This window comes from Lingula anatina, chromosome 9 (genome assembly GCF_051362555.1).
Source record: "Lingula anatina isolate TDL-2025a chromosome 9, LinAna3.0, whole genome shotgun sequence".
Lineage (NCBI taxonomy): Eukaryota > Metazoa > Brachiopoda > Lingulata > Lingulida > Lingulidae > Lingula > Lingula anatina.
Window position 1 is genome coordinate 17,196,631 of NC_141775.1, and position 21,456 is coordinate 17,218,086.

At 36.5% G+C, this 21,456-nt stretch overlaps 2 protein-coding genes across 3 annotated transcripts in view; one reads left to right on the plus strand and one right to left on the minus strand.

The window, feature by feature from the left end:
- Positions 1-599: 599 nt before the first annotated feature.
- LOC106157177 (translocation protein SEC62-like) lies at positions 600-12,157 on the minus strand. Of its 2 annotated transcripts, none has more exons than XM_086995172.1 (8): positions 11,903-12,157; positions 11,233-11,344; positions 10,731-10,827; positions 8,679-8,784; positions 8,022-8,171; positions 7,630-7,777; positions 1,561-1,680; positions 600-1,246 (listed from the first exon to the last, which is right to left on the minus strand). In XM_086995172.1, exons 1-8 carry the CDS (start codon positions 11,939-11,941, stop codon positions 852-854), a joined length of 1,167 nt encoding a protein of 388 aa, XP_086851298.1. In that variant the 5' UTR covers positions 11,942-12,157; the 3' UTR covers positions 600-851. The 2 variants fall into 2 exon arrangements, with proteins under 2 accessions (XP_086851298.1, XP_086851299.1); XM_086995173.1 differs by lacking the exons at positions 600-1,246; positions 1,561-1,680 and adding exons at positions 6,485-6,974; positions 7,291-7,410.
- A 129-nt stretch (positions 12,158-12,286) lies between these two features.
- Positions 12,287-21,456, plus strand: part of LOC106175231 (cationic amino acid transporter 2-like) — a 9,224-nt gene continuing 54 nt past the window's right edge. Inside the window, exons 1-13 of the mRNA XM_086995171.1 lie at positions 12,287-12,496; positions 14,025-14,139; positions 14,692-14,811; positions 14,971-15,099; positions 15,428-15,583; positions 16,114-16,253; positions 16,514-16,646; positions 17,550-17,772; positions 18,218-18,357; positions 18,559-18,837; positions 19,166-19,332; positions 19,799-19,907; positions 20,025-21,456. The exon at positions 20,025-21,456 is cut by the window's right edge and continues 54 nt beyond it. Of these exons, the coding sequence (XP_086851297.1) occupies positions 14,031-14,139; positions 14,692-14,811; positions 14,971-15,099; positions 15,428-15,583; positions 16,114-16,253; positions 16,514-16,646; positions 17,550-17,772; positions 18,218-18,357; positions 18,559-18,837; positions 19,166-19,332; positions 19,799-19,907; positions 20,025-20,170 (1,851 nt within the window). The 5' untranslated portion in view covers positions 12,287-12,496; positions 14,025-14,030 and the 3' untranslated portion in view covers positions 20,171-21,456. The remainder of the gene's footprint in view (positions 12,497-14,024; positions 14,140-14,691; positions 14,812-14,970; positions 15,100-15,427; positions 15,584-16,113; positions 16,254-16,513; positions 16,647-17,549; positions 17,773-18,217; positions 18,358-18,558; positions 18,838-19,165; positions 19,333-19,798; positions 19,908-20,024) is intronic.

Sequence of the window (21,456 nt, forward strand, 5' to 3'; positions counted from 1 at the left end):
CATATAGTAATTTTTGGCAAGTTCACTAATATATGTGCCTTATTACAAAGTAGTGTATATTACCTCAATTAAAAAAAAAAATTATGTATAATTATAATAACCCAAGTCCATATTTGTCTATATTTCACTGTGATCCATACTGAAATATAGGCCTCCAGTCAGAAGTTTTGTAACTTTCTCAAATTTCTTCACCAAACAAAAATAATGTGACATGTTTTAAGGAAGTCTTCACTGTAATTTTACTGTCATTTCTCAAGCACCATTCAGTTTCTATAAAGTCTTCCAACTGCTCTATGCAAGAGAGAAAACTACCTGTGCTTAAAACATTGTACTTAACTGCATGGTGAAGGAGAATATTTTTGTTAAAAAAAAAAAAAGAGGTCTGAGATTTATAAAACAGTTCTACCCACAGTTAGAATTATTTGATTTGAAGGTAATGGACTTCAGATCAACATTGAGATTATGTTCAGAACCTGGTTGTTCATCTCTCCTGGCGTCAACAGTGTTTTCAAGGATGAACACATTGAGTCACCACCTGTTCTTATCACACCACTTCTGAATACTAAACCTTCATTTAACACAGCTTTTCAACTCAAACATATATTTCTACTCTGAATATCAAAGTTTCTATTTTTATTTAATTCTATGATGACTTCAAACTGGAAAAGTGAATATAACTGAGGAGCAGGTGTCTTGTTAAGAAAAAAAAATGTTATGTAGGACATTGTTATGTTATGTGTATCCAAGAATGCATCAGTACTATCGTACTATGATCCCGTAACCATGGTTTGTAGTATGTCTTCTTTCATTTTTTTTTTTTTTTTTGTTAAATAAAATACCATTGTGTAAGTCTACTCCTTGTCACTGTCTGTGACTTCCTCCTTGTCCACTACCTCAAAACCATTCTCTTTTCCTTCTGACCCAGACCCACTCTCCTCCTCCGGCTCCTCTTCACTACCAGCGCCATCTATCTTTTTGGAGTCAGCTTCACTTTCTTCCTCCTTGTCTGAAGACTTCTCTTTCTTTTTCTTTTCAGTCTTTTTATCCGATTCTTTTTCTTTTGATTTGTCCTTCTGCTCTTTCTTCCCATCTGAATCTACTGTTTTCACGGATGGTCTGTATTCATATGTGTATAAAGGTTTAAAAGAGTCAAAGAAGCCGACATCCTCGGTTAAGTTAGGCAAGATCCACAGATGATGGTGTCCAAAAGTCACCGCCCAGATTATTCCAAATAAGATGGCACGCACTGCAAGAAAAACAAGAATGATGTCAATTCCTTTAATTAAAAAATACAGAGTGACAAAGAGTGACTGAGTCTGCAATATTTTTCACCAAGGCCCGTTGTGTTCTTTTGGTTAAATATATTTTTTTGACAAATCTTACTTGGAAAAAACTATTTTGAATCTTAATTAAAGTCATTTTTACAGGTCCTGCCATGGAGTTATAACAACAATTATAGAGAATTAAAGAGAGCCTAGCATTACAACGTATTATTACAAATACCAGGTCTCAAATTTTACTGGACAGGCAAAACTGTGACACTTTACTGTGTCTACTCACCCACAGCTAGGCCGAGAATACACCCAATGAACCCTGCAGCTGCTAAACTCAGGTAGTAGACGCCCAGGCGGACCTCTGGCGGCCATAGTGGAAATAAACACACGGCTATGGACCCCAGCACTGTAACACACACACAGAGAATGAATCAAAGGGTATATTTTGATGAGTGGAAGAAGATATACTCAACATTTTAGCATGTATGAGATTTAATGCACAATATGCAATGATCTAAACAGGACTGCTTTTCATTTTTTAAATGCACCTTCTTTTGTACCTAAAAAATATCACATCACCAATAAAGCCCAATGACAATTGTTTTATGACTGTTTTCTATCAACGGACGCTATCATGACATAGACCCCATTTCCAGAGATTAGATCGATCTACTTTAGATGGACCTAACTCCCTAGGGGTTCACGCTAAATAGCTGTCAGCCGAGCGGGCACGAAAGTTAATTACCCCCTTACAGCTTGTAGTAGGCGGGACGGACATTTAAGCAGGATTATCTGACAGTAATCTAGTGAGACTCCCCGCGGGGATAGATCGATCTAAAAGCTCCGGGAATACGCCCATACATACCTAGGGAATATGTTATAAGACCATGGCGACATGATAATCACTGAAGCCTGTCCATTTAGCCAAGCTTCATTGAAGATCGAGGACAACCTCGAGCCGCTACCCAAACATATCTCGCTTCACTCGACATTTCTGCGTAGCGTCTCTTGGAAAACTCGAATTTAACCTCGATGTAGTCTAGAATTTCACGACTACATCTTAGTTAAATCAGTCGAGGTCTCTTAAATGCTGAAAGCCAAAGACAGTGATCATGTGACCTTCTTGGCATCAAGAGAATAGTGACGTTGCTTGCGTTATATACCTACCAGTAGACAAATTTAAAATCTCTCACACTCTTAAATAAGTAGCATAAACTTTTCACGTTTAACAATTATTATTTATAATTTTATTACACTAACATATGGGTATGGTTTGGAAACGGGGTTTCGTTTACATTTAAGGCACACGTGCATACAAATTATTGGTAAATCTATAACTTTTTAACGAGGGTTGTGCTATTTACTGTTTGTTATTAAGCTATTTTTCCTCTTTATCAGATATATCGGTAAAAATCAAATATATTCCCCCTTTGAAATTGTAATTACATGTAGCACATGAATGCTTTGAAAACCAGCACATGTATATTTTGAAACCGCCTCGTAGTAAAAAAAATGTGAGATTTTCTTGACAAGAAATAACAGAATGCCACTTTCTTTACAATTGGTTGCATGGCGACTGGACATCTTCAATAGCGATACCATCCTTTGCGCTCTACTGGACGGTACATTTGAGGTGGTCATTTTGTTATCACTTTACTCGAATACCAAGAGATGATTACACGCTTGAATATCGAAACAAATTCAACGAGACAAAGTAGATAATAACAGGGCCGCTAAACGATCATCAGGATACGGTAGTCTAATTGGAATCTCTCCACAGAATACAATACGTTATAAAGTACGCTGCACTGAGCTTTACGCGAAGTAGAGCAGATAATCAGGGAATTCAACCCGCTTGGCAACAGATTTCGCTGTGGAGGCGGGATCATTTTCTTTAGTTCCCAATTAATTGCGATAAACACTGTCTCTCAATTTTTACCCAAATGTTTGTGGAGACAGAAATTAAAGTGGAGAGTAGAAATGACCAGATATACAGCGATAAGGTCACCGGCTGCATACAGCTTATCAAAATAAGAAACGTGGACTAGAATTACTGCAGCGGGCTGTGTGCATTCTAAAATCTACAATTATGTTTTAACTTTTTAATGTTTTTTTCTTACTTTTTGTTTTCATGACCAGTGAAGTTTGTAGGCTGATAATACCGGGTGGACCAAAGAGCTGGTGTATAACACCGTTAGCTGTGCTTGGGTGGGTGGGTGGGTGGGTGGGTGGGGGGGGGGGGGGGGGCGTGGATAATACGACTTGGCAAGGAATGACGCACGGTGCGGTCTATTGTTTTGTTTGTTTGTTTAATATAAAAACGTGATTTAAAATACAATACAGGGTTGTTCTCAAAAATTCTAATTAAGTTAGGAAAACAGTTAAGAAATCAATTCGCAGATTCGTCTCTATCAACAGCATTACATAAATATACACTCGAGTGTATTTAGCCTACCTTGTGTGAAAGTTATTATTTTCAAAATTTAAATATCATTTCCCTTTTATAAATGCTTGGGCTATTATAAAAATATAGCTAGAGATATTCCCATATCTACACTGCATCATCAAAGCAGAAAAGATAGCAGAATTCACCACATATTTCTGCAAGTACAACTGTAGTAATAATACTGCCAGGGGCGGATCGAGGATTATTTAAAGGGGGGGGGGTCCGTTTTTAGGAATGACAGGCTTCGGATATGAAGCCGACACTCGTCTCTCCCTTCACATGGCGTAAGGCTCGGGGTCCGCTAGGCCCCTAAAAATTTTAGTATTTTAGAGAGCGAACGGTGCCATTTGGTACGGTTTAGAACTAAAATTCACCTATACTAGTCAAAATTCTAATTTAAAGAGGGGACCATTGGTGTGACTTATTCAGAAATCGAGAGGGGGGTGTCAGGACCCCCTGATAACCCCCTAAATCCACCTATGACTCATTTGTCACAAACTGAGAAATTATCCACATGAAATATTTCGATGGACCGTCGGCCATCTTGGTCAGTAGCTTAGTGACCCAAGTGAAGGTTGAAATGCGATGCAAGTACAGTGCACGTATACTGTCCGTAATACCCTCTTCGCACGGCGTCTGAGCGGAGGTAGACGGTGGCCGTGCAAAATCGCACGGAATCGTACGGATTTAAGGCAATGTAATGTAGACATACTCGGCGTAGCCCGTAGCTCCTTACGATTTCAATAAATAAATAAATAAAATAAAATAAAATAAAATAAAATAAAATAAAATAAAATAAAATAGTACGGACAATTTCATCGCACGGCGCCCGTGGAAATATAATCTAGAGTTGAGTAATCTCATGGGAGGACTTGTTTAACTTGTAACAAGGGGATTTTTACTACTATCATAGTGATGAAACGTATTCACTCTTTTTACACGATTACCTAAAGTAAATGTTCTCCTTTGTTTTAGACTTACCTATTTTTGTGCACTAGATCTATACAGCTATTTATGACGAATCTTCCAAGATGACGTACTTAGGTATTGTGCTAGGGAAGATAAAACGCATTGCGAGAAAGCATCAAGTAGAAATTCTTAGACGTTGTGCTAGAGTAGGTAGAACGCACTGTGCGAACGCTTCAAGTAGCGCTACTAAGCCATTGTGCTAGATAAGACAAAACGCACTGTGAGATGTCGCCTTAGAGCCAGAGCAAGAGAAACCTAGACTAGTGACATCTCAAATGTTGAAAAAATATATGCCGACTGATTTTTTTTTTTTTTTTTTTTTTTTGGTCATTAAACAATGCTTATAACTTTGACCTGGCAAAGAGATTAATTGCAGCAGATGAGCCTTTTCTTATATTTTATCTTGTAGTGTCCACAGAATTTTGATTTTCATAGAACTTCAAAGAAAATGACATCAATAGTTTATTCTATGAATTGTCAAGAAAACAAACACTAATGTTAATGAATGATCTTGCCTTTTTATACATAGACCCCATAAATAAATAAAAATGCCGCTTTCCTTAATCTTGCCTGTTCTCCACATTCCTGAAACTAAAATGCAAGACTTTTTTATTGTGTTCACGATGGCCATTTCTGAAAATAAACCAAAATAACCCAATGTAATAACCTAGTAATGTAAACAGAAGTTAGTTTCATTTCTTATATATTAAACAAAAAAAAATTACATTTTATCCCAGCTGTAAAAACGTGTGGCACCGGTCCCGCCACCTAAGTTTTCTACAAATAAATTGAATGCTATCAGTTAATTGAAGTAGACTCAGGCTCCATGGTTTAACAATGCTTGTTTGATTACAATTTATTAATTCAGATAATCTCTGTTCATAGGACAACTTCTGTAACAGTCATATCACCAAGTTTACAGCTTAACAGTGACTGGGTATTTGGGAAATAAACCTTCACAATACATCAATCAGCAGAGGGATCTCTTTAATTATATTACACTACAAGTTAGTCCAACTTTACAAAATGCTTGCATTTTACATATAGTAATTTTTGGCAAGTTCACTAATATATATGCCTTATTACAAAGTGGTGTATATTACCTGAATTAAAAAAAAATTATGTATAATTATAATAACCCAAGTCCATATTTGTGTATATTTCACTGTGATCCATACTGAAATATAGGCCTCCAGTCAGAAGTTTTGAAACTTTCTCAAATTTCTTCACCAAACAAAAATAATGTGACATGTTTTAAGGAAGTGTACACTGTAATTTTACTGTCATTTCTCAAGCACCATTCAGTTTCTATAAAGTCTTCCAACTGCTCTATGCAAGAGAGAAAACTACCTGTGCTTAAAACATTGTACTTAACTGCATGGTGAAGGAGAATATTTGTGTGTAAAAAAAAAAAAAAAAAGAGGTCTGAGATTTATAAAACATTTCTACCCACAGTTAGAATTATTTGATTTGAAGGTAATGGACTTCAGATCAACATTGAGATTATGTTCAGAACCTGGTTGTTCATCTCTCCTGGCGTCAACAGTGTTTTCAAGGATGAACACATTGAGTCACCACTTGTTCTTATCACACCACTTCTGAATACTTAACCTTCATTTAACACAGCTTTTCAACTCAAACATATATTTCTACTCTGAATATCAAAGTTTCTATTTTTATTTAATTCTATGATGACTTCAAACTGGAAAAGTGAATATAACTGAGGAGCAGGTGTCTTGTTAAGAAAAAAAAATGTTATGTAGGACATTGTTATGTTATGTGTATCCAAGAATGCATCAGTACTATCATACTATGATCCCGTAACCATGGTTTGTAGTATGTCTTCTTTCATTTTTTTTTTTTGTTAAATAAAATACCATTGTGTAAGTCTACTCCTTGTCACTGTCTGTGACTTCCTCCTTGTCCACTACCTCAAAACCATTCTCTTTTCCTTCTGACCCAGACCCACTCTCCTCCTCCGGCTCCTCTTCACTACCAGCGCCATCTATCTTTTTGGAGTCAGCTTCACTTTCTTCCTCCTTGTCTGAAGACTTCTCTTTCTTTTTCTTTTCAGTCTTTTTTATCTGATTCTTTTTCTTTTGATTTGTCCTTCTGCTCTTTCTTTCCTTCTGAATCTCCTGTTTTCACTGCTGGTCTGTATTCGTATGTGTATAAAGGTTTAAAAGAGTCAAAGAAGCCGACATCCTCGGTTAAGTTAGGCAAGATCCACAGATGATGGTGTCCAAAAGTCACCGCCCAGATTATCCCAAACAAGATGGCACGCACTGCAAGAAAAACAAGAAAGATGTCAATTCCTTTAATTAAAGAATACAGAGTGACAAAGAGTGACCGAGTCTGCAATATTTTTCACCAAGGCTCGTTGTGTTCTTTTGGTTAAATATATTTTTTTGACAAATCTTACATGGAAAAAAAACTATATTGAATCTAAATTAAAGTCATTTTTACAGGTCCTGCCATGGAGTTATAACAACAATTATAGAGAATTATAGAGAGCCTAGCAATACAATGTTTCATTACATATACCAGGTCTCAAATTTTACTGGACAGGCTAAACTGTGACACTTTACTGTGTCTACTCACCCACAGCTAGGCCGAGAATACACCCAATGAACCCCGCAGCCGCTAAACTCAGGTAGTAGACACCCAGGCGGACCTCTGGCGGCCATAGTGGAAATAAACACACGGCTATGGACCCCAGCACTGTAACACACACACAGAGAATGAATGAAAGGGTATATTTTGATAAGTGGACGAAGATATACTCAACACTTTAGCATGTATGAGATTTAATGCACAATATGCAATGATCTAAACAGGACTGCTTTTCATTTTTTAATGCACCTTCTTTTGTACCTAAAAAATATCATATCACCAATAAAGCCCAATGACAATTTTTTTATGACTGTTTTCTAAACTCACCCAATAAAAGACCAATGATGAATGTTTTCGGAGAGACAGGATCGTAGACCCAGACGTACATTTCATCCCCATCCAAAAACATCTGATCTATGTCGTCCACATGAAGTTTTATAATTCTTTCTTTCTTTTTCTTTTCTTTCTCTCCATCCTGAAAAATAAAATAAAACATTTATAAACTGAAGCTGCAGTTTTCATCTTTTTGTTCCTTTTGAAGTTCTTGGGGCAAATAAATAATAGATGCATTTTTTTTTTTGTTGTTGTTGTTGTTTGTTTCTTATGCGTAGCACTGTATCTAAGAGACTGTGAATGTAGCACAAGTAAATCACCAGCTCTGGAAATAACCTGTCTCAGATATAACAGCTAACAGAAGTAACAGTCCGGAAATACTTCACCTTCTTTTTCTCTTTCTCTTCTTTTTCCTCCTTTTCAGCTTTCTTTTTCTTTTTTGAGGACTTGGATTCCTCTGTCTTCTCTTTTTCTCCTTTCTTTCCTTCTTTGTCTTCCTCTGCTTCTTTCTTTCCCTTTTTCTTTGATTTCTTTTCCTACGAAATGAGACATAAAATAAAGATAGAAAAGAAATTAGTTTGGAAATCAAAGATTTGCCATTCTCAAAATTCTCACGATATTTGTGTTCATTATTTAGGTTTGCCATTCTTAATATCCTACCAATGTTCAATTCTAAAAACATTTCTATCATCATTTTCTCCATTCCCCTGAGCTGCAGGGATGGTGCGAGCCAGCTTCTTTAGTTTCAGACCTCCACACATGCGAGTACATCAACAGATGCGACAAATGGATTTTAATTTCACAGTGTAGAAGTTGACCTTTATCTTCTCTGTAACTGAGACCACAACCACATACCTGCCATTCAAACCAGCCACTACCTAGGGAAATTTCTACACTAAACTATACCACAAAACAGTCTCCATAACACTGCAGGGACATATGTGTCTGTGTTTTGTGTGTGTGTGTGGGGGTGTGTTTTATTATTATTGTTATTATTGCAAACATCACAACACAATTTAAAAAGTAGATCTAAACTACTACACCTCATCCAGTCCAGTGTCCTCTCCACTTTCCAACGCCTTCTTTTTCTTCTTTTTGTCTTTCTTCTCCACCTTAGCAGCACGGTGGAACATGCCCTTCATCAGCAAGCTGAGGGAAAAATAACACTCTTATCAGATCATTAACATGTACTCTACTTCATTCAGTATTACTTTATCAGCAAGCTGGGGGAAAACACTCTCTAGTGAGATCATTAACACATACTATAGTCTACTTCATTCAGTATTACTTTATCAGCAAGCTGGGGGAAAACACTCTCTAGTGAGATCATTAACACATACTATAGTCTACTTCATTCAGTATTACTTTATCACCAAGCTGGGGGAAAACACACTCTAGTGAGATCATTAACACATACTATAGTCTACTTCATTCAGTATTACTTTATCACCAAGCTGGGGGAAAACACACTCTAGTGAGATCATTAACACATACTATAGTCTACTTCATTCAGTATTACTTTATCACCAAGCTGGGGGAAAACACACTCTAGTGAGATCATTAACACATACTATAGTCTACTTCATTCAGTATTACTTTATCACCAAGCTGGGGGAAAACACACTCTAGTGAGATCATTAACACATACTATAGTCTACTTCATTCAGTATTACTTTATCACCAAGCTGGGGGAAAACACACTCTAGTGAGATCATTAACACATACTATAGTCTACTTCATTCAGTATTACTTTATCACCAAGCTGGGGGAAAACACACTCTAGTGAGATCATTAACACATACTATAGTCTACTTCATTCAGTATTACTTTATCACCAAGCTGGGGGAAAACACACTCTAGTGAGATCATTAACACATACTATAGTCTACTTCATTCAGTATTACTTTATCACCAAGCTGGGGGAAAACACACTCTAGTGAGATCATTAACACATACTATAGTCTACTTCATTCAGTATTACTTTATCACCAAGCTGGGGGAAAACACACTCTAGTGAGATCATTAACACATACTATAGTCTACTACATTCAGTACATTCTGATGGACATTTATCTGTACAGTCTGTTGATAATGACCATCTGTTCAAAATTTTCACTTTATACACACAATTGAGACTTAACCTCACGGTCACCCAGCTGATGTTATCTATTCTATTTGTTAAATACTGCATAAAGACCATAGATATGTTTCAGAATCTATTCCAGGACTGAGGATGAGATGAGTGACAGGAGCTGACAGCTGTGACTGGTCTCCTGCTGTATATCACAGCACTTCTAATAACAGCCAATTAAGTTGTCTCCCGGGGCGGTATTCTCGAATGTTTTCGACGCCGAAATTTTTTTCGTCTTCGATTCGTTAAAAAATTCGTGAACGATTCGTGGTATTCTGGAAGCTATCGAAACGAATACGATTTGAAAATGAATCCTTGTTGAAATCGTGACCTAATTCCAGACTCGGAACTTTCCTCTCTCATGAGGCAAGAAAATACATCAAAATAAAGGATTGGAGCGAGCAGTTTCCTCATAAAACCCTTAATTATCACATTCTCCTGTTGTGAGGGGAGGAAACTGCTTGACCACTTAAGTAGATGTTAGATCATTTTTGACCTTAAAAGCAGATTCAGTCCATTTTAAGACTACTGCCGTAATGATTAAGATCGTGTAAGAGCACTTGTGATCTTAAATTGCACTTTAAGACCAAATCCAGCCCACTAGTGATTAAAAACTCATTGCAAGGAAATATCCTGGGAATCAAAGTTTTTTTTTTTTTTTTACTTATTTATTCATTTATTTATTTTGGGGGGAGGGGACAAAACTGTCCTTCTGGCTAGAAGAGGTCAACTCTGAACCAAACAAAAATCAAGGTTCTGTCCTTGTCAACAAGGTCCACTTTTTTTAAGGAAACAAACTCCTCTTCCTTTCAAAATATTGGCTACAGGCTAAGTTATAATAATATAATATAATAAACTATGACACTGGTCATCTGCTTTATTTATGCTACATGCCGAAAGTTAGTGGGCTATTTAATAAGTGAAACAACCATCACTTCACTCCAGTTCCTGCTTATTCACTTACTTATGGCAATAGTCTACACAAGACTCTCTCGTTGTAAACAATGCATGGTCTCCTTTGGTCCATTTGGAGTCCAGAAGTTTATCCACTGCATCTTTTGCTGAAAGACAATGTTACAGTAATTCATGAACACTTTTGTATTGAATAAAAGCAAACAAACTTTCTGCTGAAAGTGAACAATTTCATGATTTTGGCATGACCTGCAACATGCATTCAGTTCACACTGGTGAAAAGGATGACATCCTAAATTTTTTACATATACTTTAAAAGAAATAAATATTTTTTCAACACCAGACATTTTTACCTAGTCCTTACATTTTCCCTACACACAGTAAAAATACCCTCCCACTACCAAAAAATAAACAAAATTATAAATAAGTGAAAAAAATTAAGTCTACAGAAATATGTTTCGGATATTCTCCAGTGAATAAATTGCTTCCATTAACATTGGAAAAACAGGGGAGAGGTGGGGGGGGGGATATTATGGCCACTCCTCAATGATTACCTATGAAATATTTCACATCCATTCCCATCAGCTTGCCTTCTTTACAGGGGACGTTAAAACGAAGATATTTTCCCACAGCATATTCTTCTTTTGTGGGCTTTTCTGACTCCCCCTGGAAGAAAATAGCACACCTTTAATATGATTTATTTCCACACGTTTATACATCTAAACATATGTTTTTATTTTCTTTTAGTCAGGAAATCCACTTATTTATCCCCCTTTCCATTTCAAATTTCTGGCTAATTACATACATCTATTTTTTATTTTATTTATTTTATCTTTTAATTCTTAATTTTAAAAACAATATGCAAATGTTTGACCAATGTTTGAACATATAATTTAATCATTCTAAACAATTCTAATCAGTAACAAAGTCCAAGGATACGCTGCAATATCTCCAAGCAACAAAATCAAACAGGTGCAAAAACAAGTACCCTGAGCTAATGATAAAGAAAATAAAAAAACTTCAAACAGCTGTTTAGTCGCTGAGGAAGCAGAAATCTTGTCTGACGTGGACATATGTACTAACAAATGCTGCAGTTAACTTGCTTTGTTCAGAACGAAATAAACCTCGGTGTGCTATTATTTTGACTAGAAGCGTTCTTCTGTAGATATTATTGCCTGTAATAAAATAAAATTCTCGATATGTACTTTAAATTAGTAATCTTACCTCATCTTTTCTCTTTTGCTTTTTTCGTCTTTCCGCCATGCCTGTATGATAGCGGAAGTTATTGTACGCGAGTCGTAAAGTTGTGATTGAGTATTTTACAAGAAATAGGCATGCAACAAATACTGCGGCTTCTCTTATTCATTTTCTCTTTTTTATGTTGAATATATTATCATACGTTGTAGTCGATATGTTTACATTCCTTTTTTTACAAAAATATGGTGAAAAAATGCAATCATCATTCGTGCACGTATACACTGACCCGGAAAAAAAGCTGCCTGAAACATGGTAGCAATCCAAAGCTTTGTCTCGTTTCGGTCAAAATGTTTTTCTTTATTTAAGTGGAACATGATTGAAAGCGAGGTCACTACTTTATTATTTCTGGACTTTGCGAGCGAGTAGGAGTGTTTGTACACAGCAATGATCACATGACGAAATAGGTCATGCACACCTTCTGATCCGGATTTAAGTCAGTCAGAAACTAGCAGAAGAGACCATATGTGAAATTACTCGATGGTAATTGGGGAGAAATGTCTTAGAATGCGACAGATCACGGAGGACGCTGAATAAACCGCTCAGGCCAAGTACACATAACTTGTAAGTCCTCAACTTAATTTCAAGTTTAGTGTTCATGTTATAAAAATCACTCATTGTCGTATCTTTTGCACATTTTCAGCATCCGTATGGCAGGAAATTGGTAGTCCTAGGAATGGAAGCCCGAGCTCCCATATGTAGCACTATTAGTGGTGGTAGTATTAGTACGGGTTATATAGGGTTAGAGAATTAATGCAGTTCGTATCATATGTGGAACGTATTTAATGTCACCTGTGCAAAGTAATGGGGAACGTACATGTACTACAGTTCCTACATGTAGCGAGCGGACTATCATTGCTGTATGTCACACTGGTTCTTTGTTTGATTTCTGTGGGTGGTTATTAAGTATCATTATCCTGTCATCTCTGCTAGCACTGATGATTTCCCTGTTGAGTGAGCTTGAAAGGAGAGGCGGAGGGGGGGGGGGGGGAGGGGGGCACTTGCTGGTCTCAGGTAGACTGCACGGTTAACTCACAGGTCATCGTGACATGAGATACACTGAAGTAGCCCCTGTACAACAACACTGCAGACCTGGATGGTTTAAAATTATATTCACAATATAAGCAACCAAGATATTATAGAATTTTTATAAACTGTAGGCACAGTAACTTCTCAATGACTGCTGTGAAGCTAGGGCAGAAATATCATTTATTTATTTATTTATTGGTAACAATTAACATGTAAAATTATATCAGTAAAGGTTTATTTTGTAGATATTGTACAGTAGACAACATTCATATTGTTAATTTTAGAAGTTGTAGTCATGTTTTATATTTTTTTTAAATCGATTTTATTATCTAGTGACAGTTTTAGAAATAAATACCCGGTATGATACAGTGTGACAAAAAAAATTACAGTGAACGAGTGGCTAAGATACGGTTTATAAAATTATACTCGTTAATTGTGCATACAGGGTCACAATACAAGGTACATGTAGATGTATATTATATTGATGTCATATGTTGAAACATATGTATACAATTGTACTATTGGTTAAATGCAACATACTGTGGTAATTTTATCTGCCGGTTATATAAATCTACAAGTGATAACATTATGAATATGGCCAGTCTATATGTGACCATGTAAACTGCATACATTATGTATTTTGTTCTGTCATAGTACCTATTAGGGCAGTATCAATTACATAATCATTGTCAGGGTTGGATTCATATTTTGAGCTTGCACAATAGCTGTGAGGTATCTATTATGTACCAGCCATGAGCAGGATTGGCAATATTATATGATACTCAGCAGAAGCTGTTAAACATTTCGTTCTCAAAGTAATGGGAAGGACAGCAGAACAGGCACATTAAACTCTCTCTCTCTCTCTCTCTCTCTCTCTCTCTCTCTCCATTTATTTTCATTACATCCTGATTCCAGTGGTATATGTAGCAGTTATAGGAGATTAAACTCTATTTTACATGAACTTCAGGGTACTTGGACACACATTTTGAAATGGAATAAGTGTCAGAATTGAAAAGTTTAATGATGATGATGATGCTAATGATGATAATGTTCGGTTTTTCAGATCAGTATGAGTAACTTTTTGCGTAAGTTACTACGGCGTAAGCACGTCGACTTAGAGAATGTGGAAGATACAAAACTTCACAGATGTCTTTCAACCCTAGATCTTACTTTCTTAGGTAAGTTTATTATTGTGGATTATATTTTTAGTCTTTTTTAGTAGATTGCATTGGGTGATAATATTACTGATAATATTACCTTCCTTGCCACCACCCACCCCCCCAACCTCACCCCCACCCCCCATCCTTACTCCCACCCCCACTCCCATCCTCACCCCCCACCCCCCATCCTTACGCCAGTCCCCGCCCCCAATCCTCACCCCACAATCCCAATCCCCCCCATTAGTTTTGAATGTGGTGTTCCATCGTATTATGTACTAGTAATGTTCTAGTACTAGTAAATAACCTTTTGTATGGGAACTGCATGGCATAGGCACTTGTATTCTCAAGGTTCTATATACAGGGTCCACTTTTATCACTAATTTTACTCTATTTGTCCTTCAAGGCACCAGTTCCACATGTTTATTGACTGAAACCATTGAACATATTCAAGTAAAACTTTATTGTCTCAGCTTCAGTTTTCCAGGTAGTTGTCATGGGTCCAGTGTTAACATTAAAAAACTGTGTTCACATTCATTTTACTTTCTATATTAAACATGTTTATATTTCCAGGTATTGGGAGTACCCTGGGAGCTGGTATCTATGTGGTTGCCGGGCAGGTTGCCAAGGAGACGGCTGGACCTTCAGTTGTCTTATCATTCTTCATCGCAGCCGTGGCCTCAGTTTTGGCAGGTATGCAGTACAGAGGGTAAAAGAAATTCCATTTCACAAAAAAAAAAAGAAAAAAAAAACCTAACACACTGTCACAGCTCACACACTTGTACACTGTCTTTGATCTAAATTAAAAAAATAAAACTTGTTTTGTATTTGATCTCATTCCTTATTTTCCAGGCATGTGTTATGCAGAGTTTGGGGCCAGGGTTCCTAAGACAGGGTCAGCCTATGTATACAGTTATGTCACAGTGGGGGAATTATGGGCCTTTATCATTGGCTGGAATCTTATCTTAGAATATGTCATAGGTATTGGCAAACTCCCTGATTTATTTTGTTTTATTTTATTTTATTTTTTTATTTTATTATATTATATAACTGAGTATTTTGAAATAATATGTGAATTGGTTGATGTTTATTTTATTTCATCTATTTACTATTTTTATTAACAGTGATGGGAATTGATCTCTTTTCATCCCATGTACTATTTAAAATCCTATTATAATAATGACAATTGTTATTATAATGATAAAAATAATGATGTTGTATAATATTAATTTAAGTTTAATTGAAAAATGATAAATCTAATATTGATATTCCAGTTCACCATGTTAATATATCATATTCCCTCCACCAGGTACCGCCAGTGTGGCGCGGGCGTGGAGCGCCTATTTCGACACTCTAATTGGAGGCGCTATAGAGAAATTCTTCTCCCAGTACGTTCACATAGACGTCCCATATCTGTCCAAGTACCCAGACTTCTTTGCCTTAGCAATAACATTACTTTTGACTGGTAGGCTAATTTTTTTTCTCTTTAAATTAGTGGGTTGTTTTAATGATTGCTCCCATAATTCAATGGTACTGAATGGTGTCCTGATGAGTAGGAAATTACAAAACAAAAAAAACTGACATTAAAAAAAAAAAAGAAAATAAATATAATAATAAAATTGTGACTGTGTTCTAGTTGAAAGGAATAGAAAAGTTGTCCTACGTATTTAGACCACATTACGTAGAAGATGGTTCTGTAGTAAACTAAAGGACGGGGGGGGGTCTTGTGCCATCAGGGTCACTCCCTCTCCTCTCCTAAATCCTTGGCTCTCTTAATTACACAAAAGAAAGCTTTACAGATTGTCTTAACTTTTACACCAAATGTTAAGTTTGTTTGTCCCAAGATACTTCAATAAGAGCACTGATATAGTTCTGTAGTCGCCATGTTCCAGTGCACCCCTTCAAAATTCTCCTATACTGAAGTTGGGCAATATTTTAGGTTTAAAAACGTAGTGAATTTAATTAATTTTTTTTCCTAACTGTGTTTTATTTCAGTGATATTAGCCATAGGTGTTAAAGAGTCTTCCTTCGTCAACAATATCTTCACGGGGGTCAACCTGCTGGTGGTCACCTACGTTGTTGTGTGTGGATGTTTTAAAGCAGATTTTAAAAACTGGAATATAAGTGAAAATCAGGTTTGTAGTGATGGCTATAACAACCTCTATTTGTACTTTCTGTATTTATTTGAAAACAGAGTTTTTAAACTACAGTAACTTGAATATCTGTTAGAGTACATTGCAATTATTATAATAGAAGTAGTTTCTTTAAAATGACAGCTACTAATCAGATTAAAGCATTTCCAAATAAATCTGAGTGTAGCTGATGAAATTTCTAGAAAAATTAATGTTTGTTGTAAGAATATCTGAAGTTCACTCACTTAATATGTCATTTACAGGTACCAAATTACACAGATCCCACAGAACCATTTGGGCATGGCGGCTTCTTCTCCTACGGCATCTCCGGTACCCTGTCTGGTGCTGCCACCTGTTTTTATGCATTTGTTGGCTTTGACTGTATCGCTACAACAGGTGGGTGAAACTTGAAATATCTGAGAATTCTCTTTACTAAATTGTTATTAGTTGGCTTTGACTGTATCGCAACAACAGGAAACAATGGAGCAAATCAGTTAAGTAGAAAGCCTGTACAGCAAAGCAACGGCAGGTATAATCAAGATTGCTTCGACTGGTTGGTGAAACTTGATTTACATAATGATTCTGTTAATTTACAAAATTGTTGGCTTTGTACTGTATTTCTATAACAGCTGGACAAAACATGCCATGCGTGGGATTGCTACAACAGGTAAGTAAACTTGCAATACCTGAGATTTTAAAATCTGTGAATTTTGTTTACTAACATTGTTTTTTTGGCTTTGATTCCATTGCTACAACTGGTGGGTAAAGCATGGAATACGTGGGATTTTAAAACCTATGAATTCTGTTTATTTAACATTGTTGACTGTATGCTCTGACTAAACCTCCACAACAGGTGGGTAAAGCATTATTACCAGGGATTTAAAACCTTTGAAATCTGCTCATAAAAAGTAGTTTGTTAGTTTAGACTGTACTGCCCCAGCAGGTAATGCTTGTGATTGTGAATTATAACTCCAAGATCTTCAGCTCTGTTTGTATTCTTTCTTAGAGAAATGATATCATTTCTGGACAGGAAGGACCCATAAAGATCAGCTCATCTCCTTCATAGAGAAAGGCAAGCAGTGTGAACCCCACCTTGTATTGACTTTGATGTACATAACACAATCATTCAACTAAGGAACTCTTCACTCTGTCGCCAAGCTAATGTGCACTAGCTCCTGGGGGACTTTTGCTGAATGCAGTCAGATTAACAAACTTACAGGCAATCTCCGGGCATTGAGCAGTATATAGAGAAGCTGATGATTATACAACACAGTGACAAACTGGTGTTTTTTCTTTCAGGTGAAGAGGTACAAAACCCCCAAAAGGCCATCCCCATCAGCATTATAGTGTCACTGCTGGCCTGTTTTGCTGCATATTTTGGGATATCTGCCATCTTGACCTTGATGTGGCCGTACTATGACCTTGACTCCAGTGCACCACTGCCCGTGGTATTTGATGACGTGGGCTGGACTGTCGCCAAGTATATCATAGCAGTAGGCGCCATATGTGGACTGTCTACAAGGTAGTAGATTTATTTTACTGACTGTGCAATATTTTTTATTAATTATTAATTATTTAATTATGCAATATTCTAAAAATATTGTAAGGTTGTAATATAATATGTATTGATTGATTTATTTATGTATTTTCAAAGTACAAACAAAATGCCACATTAATGTCTTCATCACTTTCTAACGGTTAAATTATTCAACCTAAAATGCATTTAATATGTGAAGTACAGGGATGAAAAAAAAATGAACCGGATTTGTCTTATTTTGCTCATAGTAATTTGTGTTATATGTGTATTTGGGAGGGGTAGCATGAATCACTTACATAACAGTAAAACAAAATTTTGTATCTAAGATAAAGTTGCCTTTTTGTACCAAGTTTCAACTTTGAAGTTGGATATCAGCCTGGATATGAATTAGAAGTTTAACTGTATAATCAGCACCCACCATTTTTTCCAGTTTACTTGGTGCTATGTTCCCGATGCCTCGTGTGATCTACGCCATGGCACAAGATGGCCTCCTCTTCTGGTTCCTGGCTGACATCAGCCCCAGGTTTCACACGCCATTACTTGCCACTGCGATATCAGGGATTTTATCTGGTAAACTCTACGTCTTAAGTGTCCTTTTTTGAATCTCCATCAATCATTTTATTGTAGAGTTTTTGATTTGTTATAATTTTTAACTTACTTTTTTGTTGGTCTTTCTTGTTATATTTGTTTGACTATGAATATGAAAAATTGTCATGACATGCAATAAATCTAAAAAGAACACAATAAAATATATATGGTATTAAATTTCAGGTTGTATGGCCATGTTGTTTGATTTAACAGAACTGGTCAATATGATGTCCATAGGAACACTTCTTGCCTATACACTAGTAGGAGCCTGTGTGTTAATATTAAGATATCGCCCAGATAAAGAGGACATTCTCTCCAATAGTGTTGACCTAGGAGGACAAGAGCGCTATTACACTGGCGTCCCTCTCTTAAAGGATATTATTAGGACAGCTTTTGTGAGAACTAGACCTAACCCCACGGATTTAACATCCACCATTGTAGCCTTCGCAGTGTTAATTATAGGTAATCAGCTTCCAAGACACACAGTATTATATAGCAATTAGAAAAAGGAATGTATAATTAGATAAAGGATATAGTCAATGATTTAATGAGTATATAAGTAAATAAATGGTGATAATTTTTTCAGTAATTTTCAATTTATTTCTAACAAAATGTATGCAAAACCCACAGTTTATAGAAAAACAATGGTCTAGTAAACTGGCTTTGATATCTAACCTTTGAGATGTCTGTTGGATTTTTTTTTTGTTTTTTAATTATCCAAAATCTTGTTGTTGTGATAAAATTTTACATTTATAACACGGTTTTCCATGTTGTTATAATAAACTTCCAGGGTTTCTGGTGGCGGGTATCAGCGCTGTGATCATCTACGCCCAGCAGTATCTAGCAAACGCCCAGTGGTGGGCCATTCTACTACTGGTGATATTAGTGGTGCCACTGATTCTCCTGGTCATTGTCATCTGGATACAGCCACAAAACAAAAGATGTGTCACATTTCTGGTAAGACTTGAGTCGGATTGGCTTACTGTGTGTGTGTGTGTGTGTGTGTGTTTGTGTATTTGTACGTGTGGGTGTGTCAGTATGTGTTTATGTGGAGATAGAGAATTTTAAAGGCCAGTTTTTTCTGTGAAAAATTCTCCAGCTGGGTTATGTTATAAGAATAAATTAACCTTTTCTCCAATCAACAGCTAATATTGAAATTGATTACTATGAAGATGTGCAACACAGACATTGGATTGTTATAGATGAACAATTTTAATATAAGCAGTTGATTAAAGAAAAAATACTACCCTTTGTATCTGTAAACAAATCCACTGGCCTAAATGGTGGTTGTCTTAATAATGATATTTGCTCTCGTTGCTGACAGTGATAGTATGTATAGAGAGCTCAGTGTGTGTGTGTGTATAGGTGAAGAGGTGTGGGCATAAATATTACATATACACTTGTGCCTGTTACTATCCTCTAGGTGCCTGGAGTGCCAGTGATGCCTGTGATCAGTATGTTCATCAATATATTCCTCATGTTAAAGCTTCCTGTTCAGACCTGGGTAAGGTTTGGAGTCTGGATGCTGATAGGTAAGTCTCTTTTTCTCTCCAAACAATCTCCACTGAGACATTCAGGTATTTGTCACAATCTCAACTGACACATTTGTATGTTTGCCAGTGTCTCAACTGACTGTCTTCTGATTTCAGGATTTTTGATCTACTTTGGTTATGGGATATGGAAGAGCCGAGCAGAGCCGGATTATCGTCTGCTTGAGCAAGAACCAGACGAGACGACTGGTATCCTGTCAGATGAGGAAAGCATCAATCCAGCAGAAAAATCTTCATATCAATGATGAAATGCCCCAACTGAAGTTATCCTTGTTCATAACATGTCATGTGATCTGATGTCATCATTCATAAAACTGACCAATCAGAGGTTCTGGGTTGAGGTTACTATCATAAGGGACCAATCAAATAAGTTGTTTCATTCCAAGTACAATATTGCGTCAGTGGAGTTGACCAATCAGAAAGCTTTATGATAATTTGAAAGAATGCCTAATTAGAGGCATGGGAAATCTTGGGATAATCAACTGACGTTAATACTAATGAGATTCATACCAAATCAATCTATTTTGCATCCCAGAATTTATTTTGTTAGCAATATAGCATAACGTTCAGTGGGAGATTTAGGGGGTGTCAGGGGGGTCGCTGATCCCCCCTTGGTTTCTGGGAAAAAATCGCACCGATGTTCCTCTCTTGATATTAGACTGTTGAAGAGCTGAATCACAGTTCTAAACTGCACCAAATGACACAGTTAGCCCTCCAAATGAACCGAACCCCACACCAAGGGGACAAGAGTCGGCTCAGCATCTGTCTGTCATTAAAAAAAAAAAAAAAAAAAAAAAAAAAAAAAAAAAAAAAAAAAACGGGGCACCCCCCCCCCCTTCAAATAATCCTGGATCTGCCCATGAAGTTATAAAAGGTCAGCTGGCTTCATGTTTCGAAGTTGTTACTGAATAGGTTAAATGTATGAATTTTTGGAATAATAATAGTAGTATAATTTATAAGAAAGACATACATAGGTACAAACATAGAGAGCCAAAGAGAACTAACAGACCATTCCCACAGATATTTAGATCGATCTAGCCCCCTGGGGAGTCTCACTAAATTACTGTCACCCTGACTGTCTGTCCCACCTACTAAAAATTGTAAGGGGGTAATTAACCTTAGTGCGCTCGGCTCCCGGAAGCTGACAGCAATTTAACGTGAACCCCAGGGAGTTAGGTCGATCCAGATAGATCGATCTAAATCTGTGGGAACCCAGTCTAAGTCTTATTTTAAACGTTTGTTTTATATCGTCTGCAGGAAGGAACTAGCCATCACTCTACTTTTGTACTTACCCAAGAATCACTCAAAGTTGGAACTGAAGATTAAGAAATAAGATTAATCAATTTGATGAACACACACACACATAGCAAGTATATATTTTAAACTGATTTTAGAGCCTAAGCTACCTAACATTGATTGACTTATGATATTAGGTGTTCATCAGATGCTGACATCCAGTACACGGTGCATTAAAAATGTTCGTTGTTTCAGCTGTGAAAGAAGAAGCAGAAAATTATGCAAAAAAAGTTAT